Raw genomic sequence first — 20,306 nt, 5'->3', positions numbered from 1 at the left:
GGCTTCTTTTCTCTGTTTTTTTTTGTGCCGTTCCAGTGCAAACAAAAGAAATACCAAAGAATTTGTGAATGCAACAGTTTTCTTGGAGAAGTGGTCCATTATCTGACAGAAATGCAGGGCAGCTGATATTTTTGGCCATGACTGTATAACCATCTGAAGATAGTCCAGTGACCTGTGATACAGAATAGACTGTGCAGTTTCTACATTCTTCTTCTACTATAAGCAACTGTAATATTACTACCTAACTTGAAGATGACTGACATAACTTTGTTTTCCTCAGACAGACACTTGAAGTCGTGTGATGGCATTAAATACTCCAGAGACTAAACAATACAATTACTACAGACCCTTAAAGCCAAAAAAGGTATTTATTTTTTGTGTTGTAGTTCCCTCCTCTGTCACTAGGAGGCAGAGGTACTCCAGCAAGTGTTACTTCTTTATGTTAGGGTGGACATCTTCTCACCTCCTGCCCCAGGCTTCAAAGACGCCACTGTCTGTGGCCAAAGCATCCTCAGATACACCCGCAGACACTCTTCTGGCCCTCCTGCCATTTCTATTGGCACTGTTCCCTCTCAGAGTCACTCCTAGAGAGGCAAGCACATCCAATTACTCAGCAAGTAATTGGCATTATCTGGGACAAGGATCAGCTGTCTTTAACTTGCCTGTGGAGGTAAAGGGCCCCTGAGCTCCGCTGTCTCTGTGACTCTTGTTGTCCAGTTGATGCACAGTGGCAGGGTTGACCGTGTCCTCGCTGCTCAACATGGCAGAATGTGGCAGGGCTTGTGACTGCACTCGAAGCCCTTCTAACAGGCCGCGACCTGCCAGTTCCATGTATTCCTCTGTCATCTGCGTGAGGGGGCAGTCCTGAGGGGCAGAGTGGTAGGGTGTGTCCATGGGAGAGCTGGGCGGTGACAGAGAGGAGAGCGAAGAGCGGGAGGACAGGGAGGCCAGAGACTGCGGGGTGTCATGGGAGCGTTTGGTTTTGCTCTGGGTCAGGGGGTCAGGAGTGAACATGGAACAGTCTCTGGGCACGGTCTCTAGGGGCAGCAGGTAGCGCAGGTGGGGGTCAAATGGCTCTCCTGTCCCCTCGTGACGGTCATACTGGGGGACACCATAGATGTCAGTGAAACTGATAGAGCTGAGGGAGCCTCGGCTGGATGCTAGGGAGCCCCTACTAGATGCTAGAGAGCCACGGCTGCTGCTGGACGACACTGTCAGTGAACTGGCCGACAGGCTGGTGACACAAAAGACAGATGTAAGAACATAGGCAAAGATTCAATGAAGAACAACTGAAACAACTATAACACTGAGTGCATTTCACACCTCTTCAGCTGGGAGTGAAGGTATGTGGTGATGCGTGTTGCCTCCTCCAGCTGTCTCAGCAGAGCGTTCCTCTTCTCCTGCTGCAGGATCCTGTCATGAATTACACAGGGATGCAGTTTCAAATTAAGTTAAAGCTACAATAAGGATTCATTCAAAATATAGCTATAGCACTAGCATGAGACTCTCTGCTCCAGCCAGTCGTCCCTCTCCCTCCTCGCTCAACTCCACCCAGCACATCGAGAACAACAAACCACGGTCACAGAATGCCACAGTTATGAGCAAAGTTAGCAGACACTACAAAATTCAACCGGTGGGTGTTAAAACAACATAACTCACTAAGTTGACTTTCATATCTACTGTAAAACAGCACAAATGTGTAGCAATTTCCACTACACAACAGGTGGACATGACATGTTTACAGCCAGCACAGTTTGTGCACAATGGCAGAGAAATGAGTGGGCCCTGCACATCCACAGAAAAGTATTGTGAAGCAGATTTTGCGCCGCCACTTCTCCACTCATGTTCTCGATCATATATAGGTTTGAAACGATGCCTGGAATAAAATAACTACATCTGAAGAGAGAGATGCATGGCTAATATCACTTAACTAACACCACAGCTTTGAGAGATGCATGGCTAATATCACTTAACACCACAGCTTCCACAGCTGCCTAACTGGGGAGACCAAGTTAGTGGAGAGTACATCATTCAACTGATGGGCCTCAAAATAACATCATTCACAGTCACAAATTGATTTGACAGCTGCAGCAGAGCAATCGGTGGCTTGTGTCTGATCACTACAACTGACAGTAGCAACACAGTAACATCCTGAGCTTAGCCAGCTGCTGTTAGTCACACTGGGAGTGCAAATGACATGCTCTGGCATGATTTAGCTACAAGTACAAAGACTAATGGTTTGAATCCTTAGCGTATTTCTATGAATAATAAAGTCACAACATACCAGTTCAGCAGAAAGAATGCCAAATCAGCATCCATTGGTAAATTCTTCTTCTCTGTCAACTCTCTCCATCTGCTCAAAGCCACGCCGATAGAACTTTATGATCTAAATCCAACAGTGTTGTTTCTTTTCTTCCTTCTCTTCAAATCTCATTTCTTTACCCTCTTTTTTATGGTGCTGTCTCAGCTAACACTGAAATTAGTAGCCTGTTAGCCTGCGACCATCTCAACAGGGCTGAAGTGTGTTCACGTACTGACTGAGAGTCGTGAGCTCCCACCCCTGATGGTGGCCTTCTCTGATTGGTTAAGAGTTGCATCCTGGTCAAAAACCTTTAGAAGGGAACATTACTGCACTGCTGCACTCTGCAGGCTGTTTGCTGGGTCTGGAGTCACAGGAGCTTTGACAGCAACTCTCCCCATTAAGATATGTTTTGGGGGTGTTTCTAAAATGACTACCTTCTAAAGGAGTACTGAAGTCAGTTTCTCACGCTACTGCTGCATTGCACTGCAGAGCTAAATGTGTGGTCTATCCTGACAACAAGAGCTATCATGGATACATCTGTCCTGCTTGGATCTTTATTCTACTGTAAACTCCAGCAGCTTCATGTTTTCATCTTATACAATGAACTGAGCTATGAGGGCACCCGTACTTCTCCTCCAGTTACAAGTAACTGTAAAACTAGCAGATAACCTGATAGTGAATGCACAATGAGACATGTTATGGAAAGTGAGGTGCTGGAGTTGGTTCTCCTTGATCAGCTCACTCCACACATGAGCTGTTCCAATTCCATTCTACATACCGACTGTGTGAAGCATCGACTATATAATATACTGCTATCACCGCACTGTACAAGTTACATGCTTAAAACATTGGTTAAAAAAAGTGTTTTTAGTTTGTAGTATACTTTATGTTGTCAATTTTCTCATGTAAACAAACCACATACAGTCAGTTCCATAAGTTTTTGGACAGTTTTCTGTCATTTTGCCTCCGTAAACCACCCCACTAGACTTTTTACAGTACTTGACAAGGTTACATGTGGTTGTGGTGATTCATTTGTATAAAACAGTAGAGAAACCAACTGGCTTCTATATTCAAAGCCCAGAGATATTAAAATCAAGATCAAGCTATCACAAGAAATCCACATTAAGTGTAGAAATACTGGAAATATTGCATTCTCTGTACAGTGCTGGCACCTTCAATAAAGGGTATTTGCACATCCAGTAGCTGTGAAGCTGAAAACACATAATGACAGATGCCCAACACTGAATCTCTGGAGGGCCCTGGTATGTATTTAAATATTTTGAAGTTTGTGTTGAGGTGAAAATGTTCTAATTTCTAATGTAAAACATACTGTATATGTTATTTAGTGGATAAAACATTAAAATGAGATCACATATCTAAATAATGGCATTTAGGACACAAAAGTAACCTTTGGCTTTAGGACTATCGGTCAGTTACATGTGGTCGTGCAGTAGCCTGCAGTCTGCCATGTGCCTTCATATGATATCTGATATGGAGCTGCTGGAATTTCCTGCTAATTAATATTATTTATTAACCTGCAAACTGGTTCATGAAGTACTTATTGTTCTGTATAGCTCATAATTGAAAAGCTAATACATTTCAATTGACTATTTTTATTGTTGTTTTCACATGCCCAGCCCAAACAGTACTGTGTATGTAACTACTTCTTTAACTACTTTCATGTATTATGTGTATGCATCTCATTTTAGAACCGATTTACAATGTTAGATTTAAAATGATATAGTAATATAATAAGAACATGTGAAATCTACACACAGATAGTAAATATACACAAGTACAGATGTCACCCTAGAAGCACAATGTGTAAAAGTGTCCAAATCCAAAATCTGACAAGGCAGGCTGTCCCCATTCTTACCTCTGATTGGCTCCCTGGCTCTGGGAGCTGTGGGCCCTCTGCACTTCCTCCTCCAGCCTGGAGCGCTCCTCCTCCAGCTGCAGCAGCGTCTCTGGCGGGTGCTGCTGCTTGCTGACCAGGATGATCTCCTGCAGGAGGGCCTCCTTCTCGCGCAAGAGCTGCATGAAGTCCCGGTCCCGGTCCGCCTCGGCACGCCCCGACCAGCTCTCACTGTCCAGCTGTGCTAGCTGGTGCTGGATGCTCTGCACCCTGAAAGAGCAACAGCAAGAAACAATATAGTGTGTGAGGGCAACACTGGTTTACATATTTCTGATTGCCTCCTTACATCTGGCACTGGGACAACAGCTAATAGAGTTGACACATTTATAACAAGAGACAGATGAGTTCATGCTGCATACTTGGTTGAAAACATTCATTTACATAAAACTTTGCAAGAGCCAAAAGTACCTGGCACTATTACTCAAGTACAAGGAGCACATATGCCAAGAATGAAAGAAGAATTCCCTTCAGTCCTTTTACACCTCACCCCAGCTCAGCTCAGCTCAGCTCATACAATTTACAGGACTGCCAACGATCAGCTTCAACATAGACACCGTTTTGTTTTTCTATTACTATAGTGGATTAATAAACTGTTAGTTGCTCAACACATGCAATATATTATAAGTTGGAATCATAGGATGGGCATATTAACACAATTCACTGTCCAATCAGACAGCATTCACACGTAAAAACCATCACATCTCTGTCATAATAAATCCAGTAATTACATATCGATATCAGTAATTTATGACAAAAAAAAGAGACAAGTCAGGTCAGTTATTAGATGGCTACTTATTAATATTTGTATTAGTTTGCTGTGTTAATGTTGCCCTCAGTGTTAAGTACAGCCTTTGCGAACCCTGCACGAGTCTGAGCCGAGCTGACACTTCATGCTGCAACTATGACAGCGCTGAGTGCAGTCATTTCTACCTGAGCTACAGAACCTGCTGCATCAGTCGGTGGCCTTATGGGTGTGTACCAACGAGACGTCTATTCCAACAGAGTTAAGTGGGATCTCAGAGAGAGAGAGTCCTGAGCTCAAATGAAATGGCTGTGTTTGTGTGTGCTGGATTTCAGACAGAGTGACTCAGTGACAGAACATGCAAGTTTCCACAGGTCTCCCTTCTCTCTTACTCCCTCCCTGATGTCATGGTTGGCATTGCTGTTGCTGGGTCACCACAGCAACATGAGTCTTGTAAAAAGTGTGAAAGGAGCCAGCATAATAATACAGTGACTTCTGCTGTTTCAGCTATCATCACACTGCTGCCCCTGACAGCTGAAACACACACTGCCCAAAATACTGTGCATCAAATCATTAGGCAACACATAACCCCACAACAAGTCTGGTCTGAATTCAAGAGCACCCCATTTTCAAAACCAAAGAGAAATCCAGGCTTTGTTCAGTGTTGATTTTGCCAACATATAATTTAGCCTGTGCTATACAATGACCTGGGATATATTTAACCAAACTGTGTGTATATTAAACCGCCTTGGGGAGGAGCAGGGTGTGCACCGAGGCAGGCAGTGAGCAGTCCTCTCTCTGACTGCGCACACAAAGGCAGCACACAGTCAGCAGCAGCGTGGCCAGGCAAGAATGTGACCACCCAGCTCATTCCGCTGGTCAGACATCGCTCAGCAGCCACAGCCACCAGGCATAAATACTGTTCATAGCACGTCCTCCCACTGGACTGAGGAACAAGAGGGGGCTGATGGGGCCCGTGAGTCAATGCTGCATGCTGGTGTGTCATAGTACTGTGACTGATAAACAACAAACGCGCAGACACACTTACTTTTTCTTGGCCTCCTCGTACTGCCAGTTGAGCTTCACTTTGTCCACCAAATATGAGCAGTCTTGGGGACCGTACTAAAAAGCATTGACAGTGCATGTAAGTATCAGCAGTTTACACAGTGACAATCACTTCAGCTGTATGAAGGGTGTAGGGAGCTTCTTGTAGCCTGTCTAGTCACTGTTAAGAGCAGCTGACCATTCTTTTAGGGCAGGTTTTCAAAGTCGGTGGGCCCCCCTGTGAGTCAGATGTGAGCTAGAACCTGAGCCCCAATTTTTAGCCTATTTGTTTACATTTTGACGACCCGACACAGTTAAAACTACACCACATTGCTTGTTGTTACTTTTTGCAATGTACCCATGGATGTACAGACAACTATCACTGATCGCTGACTACACAAGAAAAATCAGACACATGATTATTCTCAGGCAAATTCTGAAGTTATGTGAAGTTTTTTTTTTTTAAACCTTCAGTTTACTAAGATTTGTGAGCAGATTTATGGGGCTTTCATTTACTCTGGACAATAGAAGATAATGACATCCACAGGGAGTGTAAGTCACATTAATTATGTTTCATATCTGTAAGATCAGATTTGACTGAGTTATGACCCTGAGATTTTGACACAAATTGCGGTTCATGTCTCTACCTGTGTGCCCCCCCGTCCCAACTATAAGTCAGACTTTGAAAACCTTTGTCTGAGGGAGAGATAGGGAGGAGTGGGAGGAGTAGCAGTGTCTCCTACCTCCCCCATGATGTCAGTCTGACAGCCAGTGTCACAGTACTGCTGCAGTATGCACGAGTCACCAGCAGTTCCACTGCTGTTTACCACCTCGCTGGCCGAATCACCGATAGACAAGCTGCTCTGGAAGTTCGCCGTCAGCTTAGCGAGGCTCTGTGGGAATAAATAACCAGACAGATCAGCCACAATAATGCCAGAAAGGTCGATAATAACTCTGTGAAAAAACATCTTTAAAGGCAGATTTACCTTGTCATTTCAAATTATTACAACATTCACAGTGTGTTATTTGCCTCCTAATCATAAATAGACTGTGACGCTGCCAGGAAATGATTCAACAAATGTGGCCTGAGAATCAAACTGAATCTATGTCTGCTGTTCATTATTCATTACACCATCATATTTTTTGCTTTGCTGTCAAAACTAGAGACATGGTCAGTAATTCAGATGTCTGGAAATGTGTTTTAAAAAGACTGATGAGATACTAGAGGTCAGGACAGAATCTTATAATAAGACAAGGTTCAGATGGCAGGAAGCACAGGTGATCTTTAAAAAGTCTGACACCTGGATGAGGTCCTGCCTCTCCTTCTCGCCTGTGTTGATGGCCTTCTTGATGCTTTGCAGCTCACTGAAGATGGCTTGAGCCTCGTCCAGCTTGTAGTTTGTCTGACTGCAGGACATCTTCCTGTCGATCCTGTGAGACAAAATCACACAGTAAGGCGTCTGCTTGGCCACTGAGTGAGAAACCCCAGATGTCGAAGCTGCTTGCTCTAGTGGATTTCTGCTAAGCCTTGTTTACAAACTATAATGGAACATCCCTTTGGAAGTCATTACCTTTATCCATATTCATGTTGGACCTAGGGTGTCCCGAAACTGGCAAAATGTAACCAAAGGCTATCAGACAAGTCAAAAACATAATTTAATAACACTGTTACTCAAATATTGAAAAGACCATAATAACAAATATAAAGCTTTATACATTTTCTTTAACCTCCAAAAACACTAATAATATTAGTTATATTATATTAGATGTTCTGAGAAGAGATACACCAATGGCAGTTTTCCTTGCTGATTCCAATTTTACTCTAAATCCGACCTGTCATTTCTAATTTTGGCCAATTCCGATTTTCCGTCTTTCTAAGAACTGTAATTGACAGCATACAGACATTTTTGTAACTTCTTTAATGAAACGTTGTAACAAAAATAAAACATTGTATTAAAGTTTTACATTTTCTTTCTCTGCCCCTTTTTTAAACAGACCTCCAACTAAAAATGAAGAGTCATATTTGTACTTCTCCAAATAGAAACAGGTGCAGCAGGTAATAAAAATGGAAAACTGTCTGTTACTACTGAGCACAGAGTTCTTTGTGAAGTGTGTGTAGTTCGTATTTGCTGTGTTTAACCACGGGTTGGATACACTGTACATATATATGCATTTCAGCTGTAGCCAGTAATTCCCTTATCATATAATATTTATTTGGACATAGTTTTCCCTTCTCCAAGGTGTTTCTACAGGCTCCACTGTGCACTGTTTGTGTGAACACGCGAAGGTATAGACATGAGTGCAAGCCTCGCTCGAGGTGGATGCTATGCGTTGCACGTGCTATGCTTTTGGTCTGTGCTACCGCATGCGCGACATTGGCTGTTATGCCCCTGAATCTGACTGACATGAAATCAGAAATCTCGGAGTGATTGGCCGGTCACCGGTCAAACGGGCCATTTCCAACCTCCGCCAATCAATAGGTGGATCTCTAGTTCTGAGAGCTATTTTTGACTTCTAACCTTTTACTACATTTGGGCAGTTTAGGCTTCTGCAGAAGTTAAGAACAGAATGTGTCTTAAATTACAGATTAATGCGAGCAAGACCCCCCCAGGATATCCATGTGCTACAGTGAGTCAAAGGGTGTGTGATCATGTTAATGCTAACAAGTATTTTGTTAAAGTATCTTATTTTGTGCAGACAAACTGGGAAAACAGAGGGGGATGGCAGAGAGCAGATGGTGATGTATTACTATTGTTAATTCTGGGGAGAAAAAAGCTCAACTTTCTCATTATTATATTCACAATCAATCAAGTACAGTTTGCACAAGCCCATTTCACACTGTTACACAGTTGTGAATGACAACTCTCCTTCACTTCACTAGTAGGGTGGAGCTTTACACCGGAAAACAGATCAGTTAAAATAAGTCAGAAAAACTAATCATCAGATAAACATGTCAAGTATTTTTGTGTGGGAGGTAACATCCACCCACTGGTCAGTCAAGAAATACACAAAACTGGATAGACTGCATGTAACAGGGCCAATGTAAACGCTAACTTCTGTGTGTGTCCACATGCTGACATATTGTTTCAGGCTTTTAAATATGGCTTCAAATAAATGTTCCTTCACGAGGAAGTAAAGTCTGACTCAGCAGCCTCAGGACAAAGTGGCAGCTCAATAATAAAATCCAGACATGATATGATCCAAGTGTCTATTGATAACAATTACAAAAACAAACTGACCCGACAAAACCACAGTGCACCCGTCAGACTGAATCGGCCTGTGTGTGTGTGCGTGTGTGTGTGTGAGGTGATAGTGGGTGTGGTAGTGGTGGTGGGGGTGTGTGTTGGCAGCTGGAGGAGTGCGGCACAGTGCCTCCTCCATCACTCGACCTGGCACATGGCCCCCACTCTCACCACACCCTGCTTCCTGCAGTCTCCTTCAACAGCAGGTACTGTTCATCCACCCGACCCTGCCTCTACCTCCAAAAACAAGCTCTGCTTTGTTTCCCCCACCCAATTGGCAGGGCCTGAAAGTTTATATGCTTAGCAAAGAGGCACCACCTACCTCGTGGTGCCTGCCTATAATGAACTCCCACCCTGTGATATATTTTAAGTCAGTTAGGCTAAATGCCAACAGGTGAAACTTTGGTTAGTAACACAAAGTTAAATCTGTTCAGAGGAATCATCTGCAGTCTCTGAATATTAGAGAAACTTATCAGTTACAGATGAGTAAAGAGATAGTTGTATGCCAGACCGTCCAGAGAAGGAGCCAGCAGGAGGAAGGAGGAAGGAGAAAAACTCCAAACTCCTGAATTCTTTTAGTAGTAACAATTAGCGAGTGTATTTCTACGTCAGAGACTGTTTGTTTGGTTTATCTGATGCGATGTGGCATGGAGAACAATTAGCTGTATTATTATTATATAAAATAAAAAAACAACAGCTGTAGGGTCCCTCCTGGCCTCAACCCTACTGGGCAAAAACCGACCCAGAAGAAACAATACAACACGCACGCGCAGGCAAACAAATGCACAAACACACATATGAGTACATATACACACGCGCAAAGTCAAGAAGAGGATGCATCCATATTTTATGCAAGCTGTGTATTCTCCCGGCTATTCTGGGAATGACCTGAGTTGTCCATTATCTCAGAGATAAGGGAATCTTTGCCGGGACTCGGGAAGTGCAGAGGAATTTGCTGCCAGATAGCTCTGTGTTTTTGAAACAGCTCCCTCCCCTCCTCCCCTCTCCATGGAGCTACTTCCGCTGCAGGCTGAGCCTTGGCTCTCTGCACTCCACTGGTGCATCCTCTTCCTGAGGTGGAGTCCCCATTTCCATCAAAAACTCCCTCCATTTGCCTTTTTCTCAAACACACTCAGTTTTTTCTCTCCTGCAAGAGGTGGAGCTTCTATTTCTAACATGAAATTTGGAACTGCTCTGAAATGTTCCCAGCACAGAAAGACACTTTGTGTGCATCTTTATAATCCAGCATCAACAACAGGAAAATGGGAAACTGCATCTAAAATACAAGCTAAAAGTTTCTCCTGGTTATTCTTTGTCATTTTCTATATGATCCAAATACCTGAACTGGGTTTTGTCTAATAATGTAATTAAACTGTATTTATAAGCCATGTGAAACATTTAAAAAGGTATTTTAACTACATGAAATATTTTGTATGAACACAGAGGCACGAGGTAGAAGGACAGAAGCAGAACAGAAAGCCAGTGTAAACTGAAGATGAAGGATGCGACCCAACACTGAAGGGTGAGAGGGAATAAAAAAGGAAAAAGGCCCCTGGGTGGGGATCAGCTGGGCTGAGTGTAATAGGAAGGAGAAGGGTGGCCATGGGAGGAAGGGTGGGCCTGGGACACACAGAGACAGAGGAACACTCACTCCTGCAGGGTCTCCACTCCCATTTCCTTATACTGTAGCTCCTGCTTCACCTGGGCCAGCTCCTGCTTCAGTCTGGAGAGCTGCGGACACAGGGCCGAGCACCGGGTTAGCGTGGTACACAATGGGCTTCTCTCACCACCACCACTGGCCAAAACTGCTTAGTCATGGCTATTCACATACAGGAATGCTCACACACACACACACACACACACACACACACACACGTTATAGGACTTTGCTCCTAAATCAGTTGTGAAAAAACCTGAAACATTATCTGCTACTGATGACTGTAAAATGTGACCTACTTTAAAAGGAGAATCAGTACATAAACAGGCTGGGATATAATTCCCTGCTGTGTTATGGCACAGCAATGCTTTGAGTTCAGTTCACTAACATGCTGACTAGAGGAAAAGTCTCAGGATCAAAGCTATTCATCATGAATGTGTGCACCAACTTTCATGGCAATTCCCCAACATTACTCTGATACTTACAGAAATAAAAACTGATGAGTTGTACTTTTCTAAAATTGGAAACATGGTCATAAACCACATAGACATAGTTCTAAACTCTGGAAGCTACTCACACTATTAGTGTTGATTTGTGGGTGTTGCCTGTGGTGGCAATTTAATAAGGAACAGACATTTAATAACTGGGACAATTGTAACATATTGTGTCATTCAGTCCTCAGAGTCACTCTTCATCTTGGGCTGTTGACATATTTACCATCTCTGAATCTGATTTGTTCCAGTTAACAGATTTCTATAGCAACATTACAATGAAGTCTTACTCATCTTTTCAGAACGCAGGGCAACAATCTGAAATATCCCTGATCCAGGAAACACCCTCACCCATATGACCGATCTCAGACAAATGTCCAACTTGGCCCTGTGAGTCAGTGACCTAGCCTCTGCTTGACCCTTTGAAGATGATCTCATCCTCATCCTCTTGAAGCCCCAGGCCAGAGCCACAGTATCCTGTAGGGGCCACACCCTGGCCCCCTTTCAGGCCCAAAAGGGCCCCTCTCTGCAGCCCATTGTTCTCCTCCGATAATGACTTACCCGTTCTCGTCTACAAGCTATTTCCACTTTTATTTGGTCAGGGTCATATTTCGAGTTTGAGGACGAGCCAGAGAGCGCTGTGAACACATAAGAAGAAAGGACAGTGCGGAGCAGTTAGTTAATAGTGATGATTTTAAGGTTGACTTGTTATAGTAAGAGGCGAACAAGGATCCAGTGTCATCTGCCAGCCTTTACTGTCTGTTGACGCTCTTGGACACCCTGTGTGACAGCTGGCTGCCGTCTGAGGGTAACTTGATCAAGGTAGTTCTAAGGGAGGGTAGGGTGAATAGGAATGGGGATTGAGAGGATTTTCTATACATCTACATCCCCCATCCGTTTCTGAAGGGACAACAATGATAAACCATGTACAGGCCAGATAACTAGGTCAGCCATGGCCAGGTTTTAGCTTTCATGGAGCTTTCAAGTTAACAGTTCTTTCATCCTTTGATTATTTCCTTCCATGTATACTCGTGTGTTTTTTTCATTCTGAAATTCAGGGCTGTGTGTCAGAGTTGGACATTAGCATGTCTTACTGCTAGTGATGGAGCGGTTGTCCTCAGTGAGCTCGTGGAAGAGTAACATTTCCTGCTGTGCCAGCTCCAAACGTTGCTGCTTGACCAGGTACATCTCTTTCTTGGCTCTGAGGGCCTCCTGGGCCACCACAAGGTATTCCTTCAGCATGCGCTCCTGCTCCTGTCGCCACTGAGTCCGTGGGTTCTCAATCTGGGTGGTCTCTGATTACGGGATACATCAGAAATGTCTAATAGGCACATAATTCTGTGAATACGCGGAATCATAGAAATCAAAAATGCCTTAAAGTGCTGTTATGGCTTCTGGAGGTCAAAAAGCTTCAGTATATTGTTTTCATTCATTCATTCAATCTTGAGCAAAGTGCTACAAAAACAGAGGAGGAGAAATCAAAAACACAGAGTTCCCTGCAAGATTTCAAAGGGTCAGTGGTTGGAGGATAATTCAGTGTTGAAACTATGTACTCACTGTTGATGTGGTCAATGTAGTAAACTCCCACTTGCTGGTCATAAACTTCCTCCCAGCCGAGAGGCAGCTCATCTCCAACACAGTCGGCAAATGTCAGCGGTTTGGTGATCCTGAAATGATTTAACATCTATTGACTGCAGCAGTAATACCCCCAAGGAGTCCATATGAAAACAGTAAAAAAAAAAGATAGCATGTAAAGTTGAAAGGTGTTTTTCACATTCTTCTGCAGGTATTCAAAACACTCCTTTTCATCTTCAGTGTACTCATCACCGGTATTTGCCTCAAGGTGCCCTTACACTCTGAACCATAGCTGAAGCACCGTCTTCAGTGAGAGTTTTGAAATGCATGTAATTATCATCAAAGTATTCCTGTGGCAACTCAGTAGTTATCCTGAGGAATCATTTCAAAATCCCATTAGGACTATTTGATTGAGTCACAATCCAAATATAAAGCTTTGTTTCCTATCACACACAAAAACAATGACTGGGCTCTTAAAGCATAAATATATATAGTGCCTATAAAACATATTCACCCCCTTGGATGTTTCACCTTTTTATTGATTTTATAAGTCAATCATAGTCAATATAATTTGGTTTTGTCAAAAGAAATTACAAAAAAACCTCTTTAATGTCAAAGTGAAAACTAATTTCTATAAAGTAATGTAAATTAAACAAATGTGCAAGGTAAAATTAGTCACTGCATAAATATTCACTGTCTTTAAAATGACTGACCTAATTGAACAGAGGCCCAGCCAATGGGTGCTAGTAGTCTCACAATCAGTGAAATGGGGATCACAGTGAATGTGTCTCAAGTGACTGTAGTATAAACATAGCTGAGCAGGTTTGCAAAGAAGAATGGAGTGAAACTGAAGTGTCCAGATGTGCAAGACTGACTGAGACCTATCCACACAGACTCAGTGCTGATCGCAGCCAAAGGTCCATCTACTAAATACTGACTTGAAGGGGGTGAATATTTATGCAATCACTTTACATATGTTTATTTAATCGACATTACTCTGTAGAAACCGGTTTTCACTTTGACATTAAGGAGTTTTTTTTGTCCAAAAAAAAAAAAAGCCTAATTACACCAGACCATGACTGATTTATAAAATCAATAACAGGGTAAAACATCCAAGGGGGTGAATACTTTTTATAGGCACTGTATAGGTCATATGTTCATTATTTTCTAAGAAGGACTAAAACACTTTCTCTTATTTAATGTGTGCAACTATTCAACAGATAAAAGGATCACGGTGATTTGTTTTTCCTGATCTACTTTTGCGTTCCCTCGCAGTACTCATCTTTCCGATTTGCTACGGTAGCTATGGATCTGCTTATAACTTGGCATTATGTCTACTGATACAATATTACTGTTCAATAATAAGCATGATTATATAATGAGTGAAAGAAACTCATGCAACATCTTAGACTAAGGAAAGCAGTAGGTTGTTGTAATCTGGAAGAGGTTGTTGATTCATTTGTAATCAGATGTGCAGAGCTGCGTGCTCCCTTCGCCAAGTGTTCCGTGTTGACCAAGATGTGTGTGACATATGCAACCAAATCATGTCCTGGTTGTTCCAAAAACAGCCATATCTATCCCTGTGAGAGATATTATTCCTGCTTGTTTGTAAAGAGTCTTTTCATTGTAAGAGGTGTATCCACTAACTAGCCCATGACAGAACACAGAAAGGCCTGGACACACAGGACTCCAAGTCCTGGTTTCATACTTTCACTATGTTCATGCACTGCTCTGTTTTGTTAAGATCTAGAGAATTCCATTTATTTTGGGGCATATCTGTAGACCTATATCTTATAGCCAATACAGACGAGTGTGCCTATGTGATAAGACTGCGCACAGCCTAAGGTAGCAGGCCTATTGCAATATGTCCAAAATAAAATAAATGAAAAGTTGAGTTTGCTTTCACTAATCACACAACCACACTTATTTTACTGAGCAAGTACAATTCAAAGAGCAGATCCATAGCTGCTCTAGCACTGCGCTGGGTGAAACAAATCAGTGCAAAGGAACACGAAAGTGGATCAGAAAATAAAAAAACCACCATGAACCTCAGGACTCTCTGTAGGTTTCCTCAGTTTAAATAAAATTAATTCTTTCCTGTGACCATTTTTAGTGATTTTCATATCCTGGTCATAGTTTATTAAAATTATATGCAAGATAATAATGTTGGTACCGTTTTAAATTAATTGAGCACACCACCCCAGACAGCTACTCTATAAAGGCATCAAAGAAAACAATTATCAGATACAGGAAGACAATCGGTAAGCATCATTCAAAGGAAACACAATGCATTGTATTACAACCAGAAACCAACTTGACATTTATTTTACATAACCCTTTGTTTGTGTATAAATGTATAATGTTTCCTGTTATCGAAACATATCAGTTTTGGTGAACCGATTTTGTTCTCCCACATAAATAAGGCAGCAGATGAATCCACTAATGGAAAAAGAGCTATCCAGACCAACCTAATGGTGCCAAGCAGATCACTAGCCTAACATTAGCTTAGCAGAGCACCAGTAACTTCTGTCTCTAAAGGGATTTAAACTACTGTAAAGCACATACTTAAATCTAATAAATCATAACTTTAAGAGTTCTTATGAATACATCCATGCTTTAAATCAATATTCTCAACTGCTGCTTTGCTGTAGTGACTTGTCTTCCTCTGTAGAGCAACCAACCCTGGAAATGAATCTAAATTTGGGTGCTGCTGTCATACACATCAGGGTGGACAAAGGAAAGTGATTTCCAAATAATATACAGTAGATACAACATGACAATATAAGTTCACACCCAGGGTATTATTTAATTTAGCCCACACTGTGAAGCCTGACACTTCACTACATGCACACTTTAATGTAAAGTGCATTTTACAAAATTATACTTAAACTTTCTTCTTCAAGCTTGATTTTGTAGGGATTAAACATTAACAATAGAGGGCAGCCAAAGTGTAATGATCTATTATACCATGTGTGTGGATGTGGGCCCCGTCCGTACACTGGCCAACTACAACAGTGAGTGACAGGGCAAAGCCAATGACATGGGGTTCAGACATAACCAATTCTAAGCACAAGAGCGGGCTGTGAACCAGTGGGTCTGATGAAAGTGGTACATACAGTAACTGTCTAATTATCATCAATCAGCGGAGACAAAAGGGGGCCCAGCCACAGTGACCCTGTGCACTACACTATGCTCACAATGCAGACAGCGCATGAAGTCTGGTCCTGGCGAGCTATGCACACAATGAGGGGACGGCCCAGAGAAACACTGCATCGCATTGCTCAGGAGACAAACACAGCAGCTCTTGTCTTTGCACACACTCTGGACAAACTTCACTACATCCTTACTTGTATTCGTCTACAAAGATGGGGCTTTCAGGCCAAATGCCACTGAGACACATGCCAGTGATGAATCAGCAGGAAATGCAGAAGGGCTCCACCTCTCAAAAGCCTCTAGTAGCACTTGGTGTGCTATTTGAGCGTAGAGAAAGGAATTTTAGCTGATGATGAATCACACAGGTTTGTCAAACCCCTTCAACAATTCCTCAAATTCAACCAACTCCCTTTGCATGTCACACATTTTTGGGAAATTCTGCAGGCTACATTACTGAGATGCAGCTCTGCAGGTAGGGCCTGATGACGTTATGAAGTCATTATGTCTTCCTATAAATATTGTTGTGACAGACTTCTCAGACTGAGATCTACTGGTTAATAAATAAACAATTAGTTCACTCTATAATGCATTAACTGGGCTTTTAAATGTCATAAAATACAGAAAAATGCTGATTACAATTACACAGAGTCTGTGACCAGTGTTGGGGAGTAGTGAACAACATGCAATTAAACTACGTGTTGCAGTAGCTTGCTGGTAATTCAACTACATTCATATTTTCATACTGATTCAAGTAGTTTTTGGGTAGTTAACTACTGAAACTACAAACAATATTGGGCCATAAAAGGAATGAGTTGTTTGTCGTTCATTTACAACAAAGCTATAACATTCCTTGCAATTTTGTCCTTGTGAAAAGCCCAGATGGGATTTGTTTAGTTTAGGTCTCAGGGGGTATTCCAGGAACTGGGCTGTCAACTCAGCTGTGAAAAGTTATTCATAGATATTGATTATTGCAATTTATTAACAAATATTCAGAGGTTGTTGTATAGCGTTTCAGACGCTGCCTGGCTAACTGATTAATCCTGCTTGGCGTGATACCCCCACCTGGACTAAAGGACCAAAGATGACATTCTTTGCACTTTACCATGAATAGTGGGGTGTCTTGGTTCATTTCACCTTTTTTTGGCTTGTGTATAACCTGTGAACAAGTAGGCACTCTTTGAAATAAACTCAGTTGAGTGGCAGTTTGCTGGAATGCAGCTCTTCTGTATTATATTTTGTTGTAGTGTGAACTACTTTTTTTGCAGAAGCTTTAGTTAAAGCTGCATTAACTAAAAATTTGCACAAATAAATCAAGTAAAAAATTGTCCAGAAGTGTTGTCTCCCTTGCTGTACTAAACCCCTCCACTCCACTATCTTCAGGCCTTGTGTTTATTTCTTGCCCACTGTTGTTAAAATCCACACCACACTTCTTCCACGCCCCACTGGTCTGAGGTTATAAAATACGTTTTCCAAACCAGTATGGCTTGTTTCAAAGACAGACTGTGGAGACTCCCTGTGTAGGTACACCCTAGGATGGGGTGTACCTACACATTCCTTTTGTTCTGTAGCACACAAAGAGGGTGACAAAGAATGAGACAAAATCAGAGTTAATATCAGTTTAGCATGTTGAAGATGGAGACCATTAAAAGCATGCAAAGGACTAAAATCTGACACGGATGTGGCTTTCTTCTTGCTTTACACATAGGCACCGTAGCTGGCTAATGTGTATACTGTATGTTGTATTATTAGCAAGTTAAGGTTAGCTTTTCAATTTTGTATCTTTTTATAGAATTGGAGTCATTCCAACTGACTGCAATATTGTTTAGTTGTCCAATTAGCAGGAACCAGCGCATTTTCCTGGATTAACAAATGAAGTAATTTTGCTCAGTTTATGTCAGACAGCAGTCCATGTAGCATTTAAGTGAAAAGTTAACATAAACTAACTATCAAAGCGTAACATGAAGTTTCTCGTTTCACATACAACTCATTTGTTACCTTATAAATGTTACGTGTGTCAAGTATGTAACGCTGAACATGATGTGATAGCGGCCAGATCATTAGTACTGTAGCAATATTACTGGGAAAAAACATTCCTCTGTATAATTTGCTTGTGTTACCTCAGGTACATGTCTAACAGACATTAGACATATGTACACATATCGCTAAAATGTAAACCTCTTTACTTGACACTGTGTCGCTGCAATGCCACTGTAGACCACGGGCTCTATATTCCATATACACTAGTTCTGGAGCTGGTTATTACTGCTGCACTACCTGACTGACACAACTGTCTCCAGCTGTCATGACCACATATGACCTAGTTTCAGAGACAGAGGAGTAGAGGGAGAAGACGAGAGGATACTGCTTGAGTTTGTTTTGACTCTCACTTTGCCCTTAGCGGTTGAAAATTAGAGAGAGAAGTTAAGACAGCTTTAACCAAACTGGATTTCTCACTAGAGTAGCTTGGCTGCAGTTCAACTTCTTCCAGCGTAAAGTAACCGGTAGCTTGCAAAGCTGTGCTTTCAAATAAGCTTCCCCAACACTGTCTGTGACATGTTCAAATGCCTTATTGTGCCACACCAACAGTACAAAACACAAAGATATTCAATATACAATGATTTGGGGAAAAAAAAAATCTTGAACTGTTAACATTTTCGCTGGGAACTGACAAACATAACTAATGATCAAAATAGCTGGTTATTATATATTTCTGTCAATAAAATAATTCCCAACTACACATATTCCCAAAACAGAACAGTCCATAAAACACCCATGGCATGCTTTCCCTTGTTTTCTGACTGATCTACAATGTTACAGCTGTGAATTATCATCTTAAGTGTGACCTAAAGCTCAAATTAGGTGTACACATGTTCTAGTATTTCTATGCAGAAGCAACTTGGTTTATACATGTCTTGCAAACTCTCGCTCATAAGACTTTTCTTCTATTAAAATAAGGCATTAAGTGATAGTTTAAAGATTTCTTTGAATGGTCATAATCTCCAGGCCGTTGCACATTCATGTGAGCTTGCCTGACATCCACTGGTACCATTTTAAAAGCTGAGTTTTTCGACTGTGGATATATTTTACCTCCTGCTTCTGCACTGTGACCAAGAGGATGTGGAGAAAAATACAGGGCCTGAGGTTAATGCATATCTGAGAATGTTCCTGTACAGGGACTGACTGTTTTACCTGACTAGGTCTAATCTACAAGCAGCCGGAAAGTGAAGCACCCTGGGGAGGTGAATGATCAGCTCATCAACTCTGGATTCCCCCGGAGCACAGTGCCTGTTTGTTTTGACTGCTTGAGGCCAGTGTGTCTACCACATGTGATGTGTTGCTGGTTAAAGAGCGGATTAACGACCCATGATGTTATCGTTTGAGCTACGCTACCTGTTGGAATTAATTTCACTACATTGGAACTGGATGTGGTCATGTGGAGGAAGACACAGCGACCACCAGTTGGATTTACCGACCTTGGAGCTACTTGAAGGGGACTGACGTTTCCAGTATTCAGTGGGACTCAGTAAATTAAAAAAAAAAAAAAAAAAAAAACAACAACAGGTTGCATGTCTGTTAATGCCTTGCTTCTGTAACAGAGAATTGTTGTAAGGCTGGAGAAGTTACTATGTCTGCATTATGCCAGTTGAAATATGGGGTTTCTCAATTACCTGCTTTGTTTAGTGTTACACATCTCTTTTCATTGATACATATAACACTGTTTACCTATCTATGGAGGAGAAATTCTAATTAATTAATGCTATTGCGTTTCATTGTGCTGTCCACTTTCAACACAACACCAGCAACAGGAGTTGTGCATGTACACAAACTATCCTGTCGTTTTTAAGGAAGAGGCTCTTTGGTTTTATCATTCTGAAATAGTTAGACTATTTAGAGTTATAAGGGGTACCACGCTATTCTAGAGGTACCCAAAATTAAACATTTGATTTGATTTGAGTTATTCTTTTAAGCATGTAAAGACAGTTGATATGACAACACACATTTTTACACACAATCTAATATCAATTTGCTTATACCTAGTACATGCTTGAATGGAGTAGGAAGAAGTTAGACTTATCCAGTCCTACCCCATGACATCATCTTACCATCATTGGTTTGCAAGCAGTATTACTACATAGATAATTCTCTTCTACACCACACAAGTAATATACTAAAAAAATTATAACA

The 20,306-nt window shown here is 41.8% G+C and overlaps 1 protein-coding gene across 1 annotated transcript in view; it reads right to left on the bottom strand.

Annotated features, from left to right (window-relative positions):
- The window catches only part of wwc3 (WWC family member 3), a 41,436-nt gene that overhangs the window by 10,601 nt on the left and 10,529 nt on the right, over positions 1 to 20,306 (bottom strand). Inside the window, exons 2-12 of the mRNA XM_020603415.1 lie at positions 12,951 to 13,060; positions 12,488 to 12,688; positions 11,955 to 12,031; positions 10,897 to 10,976; positions 7,305 to 7,434; positions 6,747 to 6,896; positions 6,008 to 6,081; positions 4,179 to 4,427; positions 1,324 to 1,413; positions 663 to 1,234; positions 464 to 584 (exon numbers count right to left, since the gene is read on the bottom strand). Coding sequence (XP_020459071.1) covers positions 464 to 584; positions 663 to 1,234; positions 1,324 to 1,413; positions 4,179 to 4,427; positions 6,008 to 6,081; positions 6,747 to 6,896; positions 7,305 to 7,434; positions 10,897 to 10,976; positions 11,955 to 12,031; positions 12,488 to 12,688; positions 12,951 to 13,060 — 1,854 coding nt within the window. The remainder of the gene's footprint in view (positions 1 to 463; positions 585 to 662; positions 1,235 to 1,323; positions 1,414 to 4,178; positions 4,428 to 6,007; positions 6,082 to 6,746; positions 6,897 to 7,304; positions 7,435 to 10,896; positions 10,977 to 11,954; positions 12,032 to 12,487; positions 12,689 to 12,950; positions 13,061 to 20,306) is intronic.

This window comes from Monopterus albus, unplaced genomic scaffold (assembly GCF_001952655.1).
Source record: "Monopterus albus unplaced genomic scaffold, M_albus_1.0 scaffold61.1, whole genome shotgun sequence".
NCBI classification, from domain to species: Eukaryota; Metazoa; Chordata; class Actinopteri; order Synbranchiformes; family Synbranchidae; genus Monopterus; species Monopterus albus.
The sequence above is the reverse complement of the archived record's forward strand: the minus strand, read 5'-3'. Positions and strand labels throughout refer to the sequence as shown.